The sequence below is a fragment of the Eutrigla gurnardus genome (genome assembly GCF_963514095.1).
Source record: "Eutrigla gurnardus genome assembly, chromosome: 19".
Lineage (NCBI taxonomy): Eukaryota > Metazoa > Chordata > Actinopteri > Perciformes > Triglidae > Eutrigla > Eutrigla gurnardus.
The window spans coordinates 22171521-22189662 of NC_139930.1; the positions used below are offsets into that span (position 1 = coordinate 22171521).

The 18142-nt window shown below is 41.1% G+C and overlaps 1 protein-coding gene across 2 annotated transcripts; it reads left to right on the forward strand.

Annotated features, from left to right (window-relative positions):
* Positions 1–1312: 1312 nt before the first annotated feature.
* Positions 1313–11793, forward strand: ptpn11a (protein tyrosine phosphatase non-receptor type 11a). Of its 2 annotated transcripts, XM_084034564.1 has the most exons (16): positions 1314–1742; positions 3197–3319; positions 4927–5121; positions 5934–6126; positions 6402–6521; positions 6618–6731; positions 7085–7181; positions 7278–7375; positions 7538–7696; positions 8296–8427; positions 8862–9016; positions 9312–9379; positions 9864–10015; positions 10106–10224; positions 10365–10470; positions 11169–11793. In XM_084034564.1, exons 1-15 carry the CDS (start codon positions 1729–1731, stop codon positions 10432–10434), a joined length of 1809 nt encoding a protein of 602 aa, XP_083890690.1. In that variant the 5' UTR covers positions 1314–1728; the 3' UTR covers positions 10435–10470; positions 11169–11793. The 2 variants fall into 2 exon arrangements, with proteins under 2 accessions (XP_083890691.1, XP_083890690.1); XM_084034565.1 differs by lacking the exon at positions 10365–10470 and having other exon boundaries at positions 1313–1742.
* Positions 11794–18142: the final 6349 nt, after the last annotated feature.

Genomic DNA, 18142 nt, shown 5'->3' on the forward strand with positions numbered 1-18142 from the left:
AACGTTCTCATTATTCTGAAATACTAAGTCATTATTTCGAAATACTAAGTCATTATTTTGAGAAAGTTTCTCCTTTTTTTTCTGACCGTGGCAAGATTCAAGATTCAGTTTGCCTTGCCAAAAAATGCCAGTAGAAATGTCCTTCATAGGGAGATTTTTAGTACATTTCAGAGTCTTTACACAAGTATGTGTACTTGTGTACTACTTGAGTAGAGATGCTCCTAAACTCAACATAAAAACTGCTCAATACACTGTACTATTTTTTTTCAATGTTTCTAAATGTTTCTCCTTTTTCTTATATTGCTATAAATCACTTTTACCAGTTATTAACAGTCTGGTTTTTCTTGTCCACAACATTTCATTGCATTGTAACTGCGTGTCTACGTGCATATGACAAATAAAGCTTGAACCTTGAATGACTGTACTTTTGACACCTCTGCATATAACTCATTTTCAAAATAAAAGTAAACTAAAAGTAAAAACACCACCTCAGCTATAAATGTACGTGTGAAATGTAAACATGTTCACAGTGCAGTAAAATGTTCACGTTATATGTTATAATGCATAATGTAGCATTATACTGCTTGTAGAGGTTGTGCTAATTTTAACTCCTTTATATTATAGCCTACTTTTATAAGCTACTGTTTGAAACGCAGGGGATGTAATGTTGCAGTTGCATGATAGGTTTACCTGAGCTAACTTGCACAGGTATCCATCCATGAGCTACATAATTCATGCCCAATAAAGGTTTAGACATGCTGAACTCGCATCAGAATGAAAACTTTTGGCAGTGTTTCTATTTTGACACGTTAAAACAATCCCAGGGATAAAGACTTTATGACGTCCACTGGAGGTTTGAACTGGAATTAATAGGTTATTAATAGGATTTCTTTGATTGGCTACACGATTACTCCTGGCACTAACATCTACAGAAAAGCAGTGATAGAAAGTAACCAAGTACTAGTATTTCAGAACAATTTTGAGGAACGTGTAGTTCACTTGCGTTTCCATTTTCTGCTACTTAATACTTTTACTCCACTACTTCTCAGGAGAAATATTGGACTCATCACAACTTCGTATAACATCTTAATATATATTAATATGTAATGTATCTATTTTTACAATGAGAAATTTAGCTCCACTTTCTTCCGACAAATGTACTGATTGTAAAAAATGTAAACGTAAATGTTAGGAACGTCTGATCACGTAGTTTGTGCGGTCGCCTCGGTGGCCTGCGGGATGTTTCTATTTTGACGCTATAGCGGCAAAACCTACCGGAGACGCTCCGCACCGCTGTAATCATTAAAAACGCTGCCAGTGAGCATGCGCGAAGAGAAAGTGGCAGGACTCTTTAATTTGCGCCTCGCTGTTTGCCGGACGGGCCGAGCTCCGTGGCTTTATTTAAAAGCGGCGAAGCGGCAGCGAAGAAACGGCCGCCCAGGGTGAAAAAATCCGGGCGCCCTCTCTATTTTGTCGCATGTGTGGTGACGTCCAATAATCGACTCCGCTGTGTGAAGTCTCCGGGGCCGAGGCCTAGAGACTTTTTTTTTTTGTAACGCATACATTTTTTTTGTTTTGTTTCCATGCCTGGATTTCGGTGCCCGTTTTGACCGGGTGTGGACCGATGAAGCACCGTATTCTGTGATCGAAGCGGAAACGGTTGGAAACGTTAGCCAGCTAATTGTAGCTACTGCTAACTGCCAGCGAGGAAGTGAGGAACGAAAAAAAATGACATCTCGGAGGTAAGAGGGGGGGACTTGTCTGGAAAACAATGTCTGCTGGTTGTGTTAGCCGAGCTAGCTAACTTTTAAACTGAACTCAGATGTCCGGACGTCGGCGTGTCCGTAAACAAGCTCCGAGTGTGCCGAAGGTTCTGGAAAAAAAAAAGCAAAACTGAATAGCTAGTTAGCTAAAGACCGCTTCATTTAGCATACACCGGCAAGTTGGAGCTCAGTCACAGGATGTTTTAGCTCAGTAAACACCGTTACTATCGGTCCTCACAGAGTAGAAAGTACTTACAGTAACGTTAGTGGAAGTAGTTATACTGCGGAGAAACACAATTAATATATAAAGCACACACGTAAAGACTACAAAACCTCCTGAGTGTCGTGGAAAATCAGAATCCGTTTTATTTGCCAAGTAGGTTTTCACACACTAACAGTGGTGGAGTTTACATTGACACTACTGTACTTAAGGACAAGATCGGCAAGTTAGTACGTCACTGCTTTTTTTTTGTATATATCTTAAGTTGTTCGGTACTTTGTATATTGAGAATTATTACATTATGTGTTATCATCAGTAATTAAAGCTCCACCGTTGCCAGCGGTATCATTTAAAGTGACACATTAATGCATCAATAATTATCATCCAATAATATAACATACATTCAGAACGAGTATTTTTATTTTCTTCAAGATTATGTCAATGCTCATACTTTTCGTGGAACAGAGTATTTCTACACTATGTTTTAAAAAAAATGAAATACTATATTTTCCACCACTGATAAAAATGATGTGTAGAGAAACGATAATGTTAGGTACATAAAGCACAAACGTATAATTTAAAGTAAATATGAATTAAAAGTTAACGACCACAATGCCTGCTTCGTACCATGAATCAGTATCAAAGTAATTTTTCACATACAAAGATGGTATACATATATGGGCGTTTTGTCACATGATAAAAAAAACCCCAAAGTGATAGAAAATAAAACAAGCAAGTACTGAAGATGTGGAGACGGACTGCTTGTACACAACACTGAAGGGTATTATATTCACATAGAGGGAGTAACGAGACGGAGTGAAACACTGGCTGAGTCTGTCGGAGGATGAGACCCAGATATTATGAACCAAACAGACAGACAGCCTTGTTGTGGGGGGAGAGTCCTACTATAGTCCAGCAGAAAGAAACCTCAATAGAAAAGACAGAGAAGCACACATGTTTTATGTTTGTACTGTATTTCCTGTTTTATTATGTTCTGTGTTCGGGTCTTTGTGTGTTCTGTGTTTTATTTGGGCAGCAATAAAACTGAAAGGTGCAGTAATGGGCGAAACTGTCTTTTTTTTTTTTTGCATTATCAAAATATTTGAAGAAAGAGACACAACAATAAAGTGTCAGAAAGTAAATACGGCACAAATATTGAACACAGCCTTGCACTCGGCACCGAGGCTGATCTTAAAAGTCCCTCCTCTTTCAGGTGGTTTCACCCCAACATCACAGGAGTGGAGGCTGAAAACCTCCTGCTGACTCGTGGAGTGGATGGGAGCTTCTTAGCCAGACCCAGTAAGAGTAACCCAGGAGACTTTACCCTCTCAGTACGGTAAGTGATGCATACAATACAACACACACGGCACTACTTTCTCCTGTTCTCTACTACTGCATTTGTAGTGTAGGACAGTAGAAATCAGAAGAACCGAAACCTCAGATAAGACTGTTGGCTTTGTGCTTTTACGTCCTGTGCTCTTATTTTGAAACTATTCTGATTGCCTCTACTTACATGTATGTACAGTTTTGAATAGAGCTGGTTATTTCATGTTTTTCATTGTTAAAATCACCGCTCTCCCCGTATCAAACTTAACTGAGTTACTGGAGCTATAGACGAGCAAACTAAAAGCAAAACAAAAAAGCATCCGTGCGCTCCAGACTGTCCAAAAATCCTCTGTTTTTATTTTAACCAGTGTCAGGTTTGAGTTTATTTAATAGTCTTTTCCAAACTAAACTTAGTAAGTTTTAGATAAAATTGTCCATTAGTGAGAAAATATAATATTGTATGTTTTTTAAAGCTGTGGTTTAAATGTTAACATGCAGGTAATGAGTTTAATCCATAACCCAGTTATTACTTTGTGCGATAACAGCCAGTAACGGTTTAAAAAAAACACCCGCAGCGTAAGATGTGAGAGTGTTGAGTGTAAACAACATTATGACTCCCTTTTTAATTGAATGTTGTCTGTTGGCCGTAGTTCATGCTGCACTAATCAATATTATTATAATCACAACTTATTAAATTCCTATTCAAACCAGCTGTGCACTTCCTTCTCATTCACCTCCAAATACGTGCTGATGTTGCTCCAGATGTGTAAATAGGCTGCTGTTTGCGAACACACAAACAATTTATAAGACGATGTGATGTGCCCGTAATGTGTTTTAGTGCCTGAAAAAAGTCAAATGATGCTGGAACGTGAATAAGAAAATGTCTCAACACCAAATTTTGCTCCATCTTGAGCATGAACTGTGTTGAATGAAACCAGCGTTGTCCAAAGAAGGAAGCCTTTTACTAATAAAAAAGAGTTTGTGGTTTTATCTCAGGGCCTGTTGAGTCATACATTTTTAAGATGACGTATCATTAACTCAGTTTAGCTGATGCAGCCAAAGTTATTTGTGTCCCAGTCTCATATTTTAGCTGCACAGTCTCTCATCTCGCACCATATTTACTCTGCATGGAAACAAAACAAGTTGTGCTCCTCCGGTGGAGACATTTCCTCAGGGAGATTCGTCCCCGCTGGTTCGAACCAGCATGTCGGTCTCCTTTTTTGCGCTTTTTCTGCCAGACTTTACCAGAAGTCATTCAGGGTTATGTGCAACTGAGCTTCACATCTGCCACAAGTTCTCCTTTTTTCCCCCGAGATAATGGTGGTTACCTACAGTGACTCAACACAGTTTGTGCTGCCTGTATCTGGTTTGTGTCACACAAAATGTGGCGTTTTCCTTTAATAAGTTGAATAACAGTGCCTTTTGAATGATTTCCTCTTGCAAATAACAGATGGCTGCCATGTTGTTAGTTTTTTTTATCATAATACATGCACTCTGCATCGGAAAGGCTGCAGCATACAAAACATGCATTGCTTTTTAGGTTCCAGGAGTCTGTTTGTGTCCCGGATGTTGATGATGATGATGAAGTTGTCGCACCTTTGACCTTTTTTTCTTTAGGCGAAATGGAGCTGTCACCCACATTAAGATCCAAAACACAGGAGACTACTATGACCTTTATGGTGGGGAGAAGTTTGCCACTTTGGCAGAGCTGGTGCAGTATTACATGGAGCATCACGGGCAGCTGAAAGAGAAAAACGGGGACGTCATCGAGCTCAAGTATCCACTCAACTGTGCGGATCCCACCTCAGAGAGGTGAGTGATGCTGAATGTTACAGTTTTATACAGTTTCCCTGCAAACCCGAGGATGATCTTTATTCGTGGCATTTTAATATGAAAGCAAAGAAACAAAACAACTTTAAACATTATCCCAAAATTGCTTAGTTTTACAGGAATTGGGTCTTTATAGACGTTGTAATGTTTAATTGCAGACAAACATTGGCAGCAGAGAGGAGGCTGGTTCAACTCACAGCAAAGCATTCTTTGAGCTACATTTTGACATAAAAACCAGCTCCATGCAAAGTACAGAAATGTTGTTCTGTGAGGTTTTGATTTCCAGAATTGATATGCATCTCATATAATGTACAATAAAACAAATCTAAGCTTGTCACTTCACCCCCTGTTGTAAGTGTATTTGATGGATTTACTGTTCATGAGACAAGAATTAAACCCCACGGTCCGTTTGCCTCACTTCCTGCTGCTGGGAGACGACTTTTCTGCGAGGAGAGCGGGCAACTTCATGCTTCCTCTACAAACTCTTGTCACATAGCGGGAAAGCACATTGCTATCTTACTTTCATGTCCACAGAAAGGAGAGAACAAGCTTGTGCTGTGATTGAAATGCTACGCAGAGGTGACAGAAAAAGTAAAATGCGGTGGAGACGGGTGAGGAGGGAGCTCTGATTTAGAGGGTGTTAACCATCTTTTATTTCATGACGTAGATTAGTCCCAAATGGTCGACCCTGTCTCAGAATTGGCCTCGAGGATTATGGCTAATTTATACAGTAGGTGGCGTTTTGAGCCATTTTCAACCAGCTAACCCTTGGGTGTCTTTTTTTTTACTGCCAGATGGTTCCACGGACACTTGTCAGGCCGGGAGGCCGAGAAGCTGCTGACGGAGAAAGGGAAGAACGGCAGCTTCCTGGTGAGAGAGAGCCAGAGCCACCCGGGGGATTTCGTTTTGTCGGTCCGGACGGGAGACGACAAGACGGACAGCAGTGATAACAAACCCAAAGTCACTCATGTCATGATCCGCTGCCAGGTGAACGCCCTCTGCATTACCTTCCTACATCTAGAAATGGAGACGTTGAGCAGGTTGAACGTTGTTCAGTCAAACATACTTTAACATGTTATAGGGATGTTATGTCTCTATGGCAACACCTGGATTTGCAGTTGTTATAAAGTTCCTGCTGTGGAAGATGCAGACGCCTGGTTTCTTGTGCATACTACTACTACTACTACTGCTACTACTACAACGTGTACATTTTAGTGATTGTGAGACAGTTTTGCTCACGCGACTGTGTCTTCTTCTCTTAGCATGACCTGAAGTACGACGTTGGCGGAGGGGAGAAGTTTGACTCCCTCACCGACTTGGTAGAGCACTACAAAAAGAACCCCATGGTGGAAACTCTGGGCACCGTTCTTCAGCTCAAACAGGTACCTATAAATGTCTGTTTCAGCCAATTTTTTAAAGCTAAGGCAGCAATTTTCCTGCTTGTGATCCGCGGCACTGACTCTCACTCTCCTCCCCAGCCCCTCAACACTACTCGCATTAACGCTGCCGAGATCGAAAGTCGAGTTAGGGAGCTGAGCAAACTAGCGGAGGCCACGGACAAGGTCAAACAGGGCTTCTGGGAAGAATTTGAGGTGAGCGACTCTCAACGCACAACTTGCATGCTAAATTGTGGATTTTGGATATGTGTTGAATTATATTTTCTTCCCTGCACCCTTTTATACTGTTATTTTAGATTTGCAGTCTATATTTGAAATCTTTTCTACTTAAACTGCTGCACAACAATGTCTTGGATCTCGCGTTAGAAAAAGTTATCTTATCATATCTTATCACATTGCATCCTATTGTGTCGTATAGTACTGTATCATATAGCTTATCACATCCGTTCGTATTTTATTGTGTTATTTATTGCATTGTTTCTTATCATATTTATTGTCTTATCGTATCGTTTGGAAACCTGCTGATACCAGACTTTTTTTCCATCCAGACTTTGCAGCAACAAGAGTGCAAACTGCTCTACAGTCGCAAAGAAGGCCAGAGAGCAGAGAACAAAAACAAGAACAGATACAAGAACATTCTGCCTTGTGAGGAAACCCCGGCTGCTCTTTCACGATAACAACCTTTCCCTTTCACTCGAGGTGATGTTTTAAAAGCGCTCCTGTTTTTGTTTCTGTTTCCAGTTGACCACACACGAGTGGTGCTGGATGACAGGGAGCCAAACGAGCCAGGCTCTGATTACATCAATGCCAATATCATCATGGTAGTACCTGCTGTCATGGTAAAGTCACTCAATCTTCACGAAAAAACACACCTCATTTGTTCTGTACTTGATTATAAGATGTAGAATTGTTATGCTCAGTGTTTTTTAGTTGACTTGTTTTGCCTCATCATGCTGCGTTACTGTTGTTGACTGTGTTTGTGTTTCTGATTGACTGTGCAGCCGGAGCTGGACCCAAAGTGTAACAGCACAAAGGTGAAGAAGAGCTACATCGCCACTCAGGGCTGTCTGCAGAACACCATCAGTGATTTCTGGAGGATGGTGTTTCAGGAGAACTCACGAGTCATTGTGATGACCACCAAAGAGGTGGAGAGAGGAAAGGTGAGCAGAACTGTGATCCAATGCAGTCCTTCCTAAAACTACTAATACTGTTTGAATATGCTTCCAATGCAGTTACAAGTTATTAATATTAGTTTTTCATGGCAATCCCAAGCCATCAAAAAAGTGTATCACGGCCTAAAACTACTTTTTTAGAAGTAAAAATCCTGAACTCAAAATGTTACGTATTTAAAAGTACAGAAGTATGATCAGCAAAATTATTCTCTGCGCTGCTGCTCCCCGCTGGGAAACCAGGACTTATTGCTGGGTCCACTAGAGGGACGGGTGGCACGGGAGAACCAGAACCAGGACTGAGCGGGGCAGACCCTACTGCTGTAAAATGAGAAGTTTTCTAAAGGGATTTTTGTGCTCAGAAACACTACCACTTTTGTCCACAGGGAGCACCAAAATCCAAACAATATAAAAGTTCCTAGCTAGTGTATTTTGATGCTTATACTTTTGTACTTTTACTGAAGTAACATTTTATATGCATGCATTTTATCTTTAAGAGAGTATTCCTCCATTGTGGTATTATTTTCTGTGCTCATTGGCTCGCTGCATCAGGAAGACGTGTCAGAATAAATGTGTTTGTGTGTCTTCAGAGTAAATGTGTGAAGTACTGGCCCGACATGTCGGCTCTGAAGGAGTACGGGGCGATGCGCGTTCGCAACGTCAGAGAGACGGCCGCACACGACTACATCTTACGAGAACTCAAACTGTCCAAAGTTGGACAGGTAAGTTGTGTTTGTGTGTATAAACATTCTGTGGACTGTAGATGCAGAAGTTAAATCAACATGTCATTGTGCTGCTGCTGTTTATCAATAACAGATTCTCATGGACCGGTCCAGATCCAACATTACTGCTGCTCACGTTTTCTTTCGTTGTAGAAAATGTGTTGGAGATCAAGTGACTGGTGTTTTGGAATTTGAGCTGTAAATTTACTTTCAACCTCCATTTTTAATTAATTTTGCCTCTTCTAAAATGAGTTCCATGTGAGCCACCAAGTCGCCACCAATAGAACAACATTATATAATATTCACTTTCTGTACACAACAGTTCGAAAAAATATATAACGCAAAAAAATCCTTAAACCCCTCAGTATTCATGTATTGAGGTTATAGATAAACTGTTCTGAATCCCTTTCTAAGTTCACTTCACTTGTTTTCAGGGTAACACAGAACGTACAGTTTGGCAGTATCACTTCAGGGCCTGGCCGGACCACGGAGTCCCCACCGACCCCGGCGGCGTACTGGACTTCTTAGAGGAGGTCAACCTGAAGCAGGAGAGCATACTGGACGCTGGGCCTATAGCGGTACACTGCAGGTACACACTCACACACTCGCGCACACACACACACTCACGCACACACACACACACAGACACGCACACACACACACACACACGCATCTGTAGTATTCATGCCGGATATTTTCGCTACAGCATGTGTGTCCACTCGACTCTATTTTCAGCCTTTTTCTTTGTTTTCCCTATTGTACCGTGAACATACCGAATGTTAAACCCAAAAACCGAGGTATGTATCAAACATGCGTGTAACTGACACCATCTGTGGACATGGAGGTGTGTGTTCACCTCAAGGTCTTTCTCTCACCTTCTCCAGTGCAGGGATCGGCCGGACGGGGACATTTATAGTGATCGACATCCTGATAGATGTGATCAGAGAAAAAGGTGAGTCCTGCAGAAGTGCTCGTCACTTCATGTGTCTTGTATCCGGATAAAATAAGCCTGTACTACCACAAGTTATATAGTGTACACTGTTTACTTTCACCGTTATGTCACTGTCTTGTAATTTGAATTTCGACTCTCTCTCTCTTTATCTGTACTTATTTCTGTCCTTGAGCGGTTGCAACACATGAACGTCTGAATGCTTTAGAGCCAAAAATACATTTCTGATATGTACATCATATCTGGAACAAACTCCCAGAATACTGCAGGTCCACTGCAAAGCTGAAATGGGGCTGTATAAATAAACTTGCCTCTAGGGAATCGATAAAAGCGTATCTTATCTGAAGCAGTTGGCCTCCAACTATCTATCAACTAACACAAACACGTGGGTGAATGTTCCATCGTCGTCGCAGGCTCTCACTCAAGCCGCTGCGCTTCATAATGTCCCCGTGGTAACGGTGTACGATATCGTTTTCCCATGCTGCAGGGGTGGACTGCGACATTGACGTGCCCAAGACCATCCAGATGGTTCGTTCTCAGCGCTCCGGGATGGTGCAGACCGAGGCACAGTACAGATTCATCTATATGGCCGTACAGCACTACATAGAAACGTTGCAGAGACGCATAGAGGAGGAACAGGTGGGCAGCAGATCACCCTTTTTTTTATTTTCCCTTTTTTTTTTTCCAGCTTCCCTCTCCTAACCTTTTGCTCTGTTTGTTCCTCTGCAGAAAAGTAAGATTAAAGGGCGTGAGTACACCAACATTAAGTACTCTTTGTCTGACCTGACTGGAGGAGAGCAGAGCCCTTTGCCCCCTTGCACTCCGATTCCCACTCCCACCTGCACAGAGTAAGTAAAAGGCTGCTGTTTAACTTTTATACTGCTTTTAAAAAAGCCTCGTCAGTGGTTTCTCATCGGAGTGTGTGCGCGTCTGTATGTGTGTGTGTGTGTGTGTGTGTGTCTATGTGTGTCTGTGTGTGTGTTGGCAGGATGAGGGAGGACAGCTCCAGAGTGTATGAGAACGTGGGCCTGATGCAGCAGCAGAAGAGCTACAGATGAGATTCACCTTTGACCCCAGTGCTCTATCAGTTCCGGGTAAATTAATAAGAAATCCTATTTATTATCGACTCCCGTGGCTGTCTCAACTGCGGGGAGAAGCTAACGGATACGAGGAAGGATTTGTGCCACAGCGGTCATCGTTTTTTTTTTTTTTTTTTTTTTCATGATGATGAGAATTTAGCTGAGGGGGGATTATGCATTATAATAGCTATCATGGTAAATTCCGTGTAATGTAATAATACAATTTCCAGCTTATTCTGCTGCTCTAAAGTGGCAAATCTATTTTATTTTTGTTATTCTGTTTGCTTTGGAAACGTCCCGCAAAATTAAAATAAAGAATAAAGTGCAGGATATCTGCAGATCATAAGTAATGATTGAGAGGGCTTAAATATCAGACTACACAGTTCAATTAAATTAGAATTAATTTGATGTTTGTAGTAACATTAGCAGTAGTCGTCCGTGCTGTCAGGCACCGCCACGTTTAGATGGTTCTACTGCCAACAACGCTGTAGACCAGAAGGCAGGTGGAGCAACGACACGGTGCTTCTATCATCAGGACAGGTAGCAGTCGGCTATTCAGGAAATCGTTGCATGTTATACCTTTTTTTTTTTAATGCACTTTATAAAACCGTTTCACCTAAAGGTCTGCTTTCTCTTTGCTGGTATGAAGTAAATCAAGTATTAGTTAAATATATGAGATTACAGTTATATTTGTTTTGTTTTTTCTCTTTCAGGATCTTGATACCTGACAGTTTTTTTTCGCCAGCCACACCTTGACGCCTGAGACTTGACCGTAATGACATGGAACAATGGACACACACACATTCTCTCACACACACACGCACACACACACACACACACACACTTGAACCACGAGAGAGACCAGACACCAGGGTCCTCCTGCTCTCGCTCATCTCACATGAACATTTGCCCTCCAGTTGAATTCTAAACCACTGTGATGATCATCAGACGAGCCTTTTGAGAAGCCTAACATGCTAAATCCTGCTACTAAACCACAGTTTTGGGGGTTTAGCCTTTGCAAAATTTTCACCCCAACAAGGGCTGCAAAACAGCGAGCACTCTCCTCAGAGGGGGAAAAACTTTTCTCTTTGTTTTTTTGTTTTGTTTGTTTTTTATTAACCAAAGGAAGGTTATGTAGGTTTGTTTCATAGATGGATGTGAGGAGTTTTCTGAAAAAAAAGGCCTGTGCCAAAAACTACGAATGATTTCATCCACGTTTCTCAGCCAATTAAAAGTCTCTATTCGGCCCGTCGTGTGCGGCGGGAGACGAGACCTTATTCGTGGAAGAAAGTGGGGGCAAGGTTTCCAGTTTTATTTTCACTGTGTTTAATGGAATCATGTTTCTTGAATGAAGAACTATTGACATTGTAGTGTAATACCATATTTACTGTTGATTTGTAACTTCCAAACATGAATTTATTGTTTGTTTGTTGTTTTTTTTGTTTTGTTTTTTGCGCCACAACTGCCTCGAAGAGAAACTTTAATTCAGGCTGTTTGGAGTGTGAATTAACATTTTGTGTTTTGTCGTCCACGTGGGTTTAATTTGCTTCTTTTTTTGGGGGGGGATACACAGTGTTTGTATGTTAACCATTCCTGAGCTCAAGCCGAATGCCCTTATTGCTGCACTTTTTATTTAGCAGCGTTAACAGTTACAGTCGAGCCTCGATCCGCCTGGTGAATTTATAAACCGTGTAGTCGGGGGTTTAGACGGGAGTTTCCTCACGCCTGCACTCTCGTGTGAAAGTCGGCGTGATGACACGTTAACATTTCAGGGCATCTCAGTCGCAGGCATCGCCACAGACGCACGGCTGCCACTTTTTTTTAAAGTGCATATTACTCTTTTTTTTTCCATTATTTCTTGTTTGTTTGTTTGTTTGTTTTTTAAAGACAAATGCCTCTTGTGTACCATTGCCTATTTTGATCACCACATGTACTTAATTTTAAGAGTTACTGTTTTAAGAAGCAGTCGCACGTCTCTCAGCTTTGGGCGCTATAGATAGTCATCCATGTGGTGATTGATTGTTGGCCCTGTGATAGTCGGCTTGGTTCAGTAGGTCTCACACACACATACCTTTCTTGTCTTTCTGTTCATGTTTAATCAAAGTAAAACATTTTAAGGGAATATTTTGACATTTTGAGAAATGCTTTTCTCGCAAAGAGTTTGTTTCTGTCGTCCCGAGAATCAGGTCTGGTTATGTTCTGCGTTCTCCTCTACTGTGCATTGTTTAGGTTTTGAGGGACGGGGTCTGTGTCGAGCGTACAGGAGGTGGGACATGGCGTAAAAACTACGCAGTCACGTTCATAATTTGGTCAAAAACCTTAAGAGTGTCACAATTTATCTGCCTTTTCCCCTCACGGACAAAAGCTCCGGCATTTTCTTTTGTGTCTCCGTTTAAATGACCCTTCTTAAGATACTCGATTACAAAGACGCTGCATTCCAAGTTTTGCGAACGTTGTGGATGGAGAAAAGATGATTGGTTCATGTTAATATATTCTTTAGCAAACATTAGATGTTTTTACAGCTAACAGCCATCTTTAACATCACTTAGCTAGCTAGGGCTTTCTGGCGAGTGTTGCTGAGGCGGAGAAAGGTAGCAAGGAAAGTTAACTCTCTCCGGATTTGTTTGAAAAGTGGCCGTTTCAGCATAAGAATGTTCAGAAATCATGCGACTTGTGAGGAAATGGGTCCAATATTTACTTTAGTGACTATAGAGCGAAAACATTCAGTGGTTATCTGTGTTCAGGTCGATTGTCCCGTTGGAGTAAGACTCAGGAGCTGCTGCTGGTCTCGTTAGGAGATGGTTAGCCTAGCTTAGCATAAAGATGAATAACATGCTAGTTTAAATTGTACAAAAATGTAAAAAATGACAAGTCGGCACATGTTGAGTGTTTTTGTCATCTTCAGAGAGTCGGGCTCGCTGTTAACCCCGCTTCCAGTCTTTATGCTAAGCTAGGCTAAACGCCTGCCAGACGCGAGAGCGCTAGCCATCTTTTCATGTAAAACTCACGACTAAGAAAGCAAACGTTTGTCCCAAAATGTCAAACTATCCCTTTATCGTCGTCTTCACAATCAGCCGCAGTATTTCAGGATTTTATTGGGGGGGGGGGGATCTAGTGAAAATCCACAACACTCATTTCACACGTGCAGTCCTCAGTGTTTTTTGTGTTTTTGAATACCTTCCCATCACGACGCCTTGAGAAACTGCAGTCTCACGATCGAGCTGAATGAAAGAAGCGGCTCTCGTCTTTGCCTTGAGGGTCAGTTCTCAACAACCACTGATGCAGGATTCTTACTGTAATGTTTGGGGGAAAATTCATTATCAGTGGTTATTTGGGGGGGGAGGGGCTGCTAACGCCTGGCTGCTGCTTCACAGCAAGTGTTCTTTGAAATGATTCCCCGCGGGTGAACACCATCCACTGATGGAGATCTGGTGTAGTGTGGTGTACTGTATGCAGTTTTATCATCAAAGCGGATGATGAGTTTGTACTTGTCTCATGTTTTCGCGGAGGTTCGTGTCCCGTGGCGAGCGTGAGGATGCGTCGTACGTGTTGTGAGAAAGTATGTTCTCGGATACTACTCTGTTTTTTTGTCTTGTTTATTTTTTTCCCCCCCGGATGATAAAACTGCTTTCCATTTTTACCATGTAAGCAATTTAGATGCATAGACGTGCCTTCTATGCATATGCCTATGTGTATGTGATAGCTATTATTAAAAAACAAAAAAACAGTGCTCTTTTGTTCCACCGCCATTCAAGAACCTGTAACACTTAAATGTGAATTATTTCATCCTGAACAAAAAAACACACAAAAACAAAAAAATGGTGATCGCAATGCAAACAAACTATATTTTTTAACATGTATATTGTACATGAGTACCTGGTAGAGGAGAATGTACTTACTAAAAACATATCTACTTGCCAATAAGATATACTGTATGTATATTCCTACAGCTTTCTCTCTGTGACACAGGGAGAGACCTCTCACAAAGCTTCAGAGGTTTATTGTATGACTTTCAATGCAGTTAACCATGTTAACTTCCTCAGTAACAATAAACGGCAGGCTCACGCCTCATGAAGACGCTTCTTTCTTCTGTTTGTGAGCCATTTACATCTTAGTGTGGATTTTCTCTGATATCTTTTACATATATAAATATATATTTTATATATACTTTAATGCGATAAAAATAAACCTCTTACAACTTACCATCAACACTGAAAACCTTTTCTTTTGCAGAGTAACTTGATTATGTTTGTTTAGTTTTTTGTATAATTGCATTAGACCTCATGTGGAGACCTTTAAGCACAGAACAGGGATCAGTATTAGTCTATCCTAATCCTGTTTGTCTCTTGGGACAAGGTACAATGGAGCTGACATGAGCTCAGTGCTTAATGAGGATAACTACATTTAGCAGGAAGACCGAGACACACGAGGAATATAGCGCTGTGGGGTGAACAAAAAGACGTATTTGAATCACATTTACAACCTTCGTGCGGTGGTTTAGTAGTTTAGTTGCATTCTGGTGTGTTTGACTCATTAACGATGATTGAAGATTTTATTAATTTGGGGGCTGGCTAGCTAGCGTGCTTGCTAATTCCACCATGATTACTTGCTACAGTCACTTTGCTTGCTCTACATTGTTTTAATACGTAGCCAGATTTTTTTTTCCAATTTTAACTTAAAATTTGTGACGGGCCATTTGACTAATGGATTATGCTAATGCTAATTGCTAGCATGCTGGCTACTGCATTTGACTGCATTCTCTGCTACTTTCTACCTCTACCCGCCCCCCATAAATACGATCCATGACTTTATTTTTTTAGCATGACTGCATAAAGTTTTAATGTAAATCTGAGCTACAAACGCACACAGAAGATTTTCTCCTTCTTAAACAGTGTTTCACACATAAAATTGCCACTTCCTCCAGGCCCACAATGCATTTCCATGAGAACCCTCCAGACTTGACCTTCCCCCATCCATCCACCAGATGGCCTCAGACTTTTCCCAGCAGCCCCAGTCCCCCGACTCCTACATCCACCTGATAATAACCCCTCACAGTTTTTATACCAGCCCATCTCCACCTGCAACTGATCTGGACCTCCAACCTGGACCCTGAACCTTTTACCCCGGACCCTTCATCTTTCACCTGCCAGTAAGCATCTTCATCTTCCCATTACATTTGGGTAATTTGGGTTACATTACATATTTTATTTTAAAACATCTGACTGTTTGAATAGTCACGCTCCTTTTTAACTCTGTTTTTGGTCTCCACCGACTCTGGATGAGAGTCCCTGTATGGATGATGATGATATTGTAGGCTAAGAGGAAGTTAGCATCACACTGCTTCCTTTGACATAAAGACAAATAGTGGGATGATTTCTTTTGGATTATTGCAGAAAATAATCTCTGTCGCAAACAAAGGTTTAACATTTTGTTTAGCAAAATAATCTTCACAAATGATCACGTTAATTGGAGCGATTGGAGGATGTAAAAAGCTAACCGTAAACAAAGTCGGTCACCTTAACCCACGAGACGGACTACTGTTGTATTGATGATGATTTATAGTCTCAGTTATCCAACTTTGCTGATAATACTTGCACACTTTTACTTCTTCCAGCTCCGTTTCCACCGGACTTCACACACAGCCGGCGGATTTCGACCTCAGCAGCACTCGTCGGCGTTTACTCTGATGGTGGATGACTCATGTTTGGAGATGCCGCTCAGGGGTGAACCGGTGATGCATTTAATCTGTCAGATTGAGTCTGCCTGCATTTACAGGGTGGCAACAACGGTTATGACCTAATTGCATAGACTGCACAGTGCACCACTTGCAAATCATCCAAACTCAGGAAGTGGTTTAATCTGGTAGTCACGTATTTATGGAAGTACAATATCGATACTTACTGTGAACACACAAAACCGACACAGTCCTCTTTGATTTTATATATTTTATATGCATGTTTGGAACGATATTTGGTTGTTAGTTGAGCTCTAATGCTCACAAACTGGGGTTTGAGCATTTATTAATGAACCACTACAATACTGCTGTAATATAAAGTACACAATTAGCTATCTAATTTGGTTACGTTCCATCGAAATATAACGTTATCGTATCTGGCCTCTCAGGGATTCTGTAAATCCTCATGGTGGCGCTAGCAGATATTTCTGTATTGACCAAAGTGTTAAACAGACGACGCTAAAAAGCACGTAAAAGGTTTTCATTAGCAAAGAAAAAACAGCTGTTTTGAAATGAGGAACATTTATTGAATCACACAGAAACCCATAATTCTGCAGATTATCATTTGTTTTAAAAAAAAATAATAATAATTTGGAGATGCATGGTTTTCACTTGACAATTAGGTCATGATTGCATGCAAGACGGATTTTAGGGAGAGAAACCAGAGTGATAAAAGAGCAGCGGGAGAGAGAGCCAGGCAAAGACAGGGAGGCATAGCTAATGACAAATGACGGATAAATGCCAAATTCATGACCACGCATGCTGAGAGCTTAAGGTCAATGACGTGTGTGTGTGTTGTGTGTGTGTATGTGTACACACACGTGTCATGTGACTTCCTGCCTTCCCTGCATGCACACATACACATGTTCAGTAATGTCATTAATAACCCTGGTTATAAAGTCCTTCAGAGAAATGGTCGTGTGTGTGTGTGTGTGTGTGTGTGTGTGTGTGTGTGTGTGTGTGTGTGTGTGTGTGTGTGTGTGTGTGTGTGTGTGTGTGTGTGTGTGTGTGTGTGTGTGTGTGTGTGTGTGTGTGTGTGTGTGTGTGTGTGTGTGTGTGTGTGTGTGTGTGTGGGGTATGAACCAACGTAGCGGAGTGGTTTTGGCAAAGCGCCGAGTCTCTTGAGTCAGAGAGAATGAATGAGTGAGCAGTCGCCTTTTTTCCCTTAGCAAAACCTCAAAACCTCCCAGAGGACCTTCTTTCTGTCTGACAGAAGGACACTGAAATACAAAAGAAGAGCAGAGGGAAAGGGCTAGGCGAGAGGGAAAACTATGACAGGGGGAATTCATTAAGAAAAGAGATAAAAAACGCAATAATTAAAGCTGCATTCATTGATTTTCTTTCTTTGGCACGAGGCTGACAAACAAACATTGCAAGTTCTCTTGATAAGCGAAAAAGAAAAAAAGAGCTATGTCAGCTATTTCCTCTGGATCTGGAAGTTATAGTCCCGTTGCTTTCAGGACGAAGTCACATGACTCACTTGGAGCACCTGCTATGGCTGAAACTCTACGATATACTTTATACAAAAGGTAAAGTTTCATGGGACCTTATTTTGGAAAAATATAGTCAACAGAGCGATACATAATGTTTTGATCCTGGTCGACTTATGCCATAAATGATTAAAAATACATTTCAATTACGTTAAAATTACTTAAAAGGAAGTAAGTAATCAGTATCAGACTGTGAAAATACATAATTAGAAAGACTTTACACCCAATTTCGTGTTCGGTACCAGGATGTAACATTACTCGCTGGATGAAACACATCAGATAACATTACATTTGTAAATGGAATGTAGCTACGTTAGCTACGTTAACTATGTTAGCTACGTTAACTATGTTAGCTAAGTTACCTACGTTAGCTAGCTAACGGACATATTTGCATCATGGTGACATAGATTAAGGGAGACAAGAAATATAGTTCACTCAGACAAATTGCAACTTTGCTGACAAA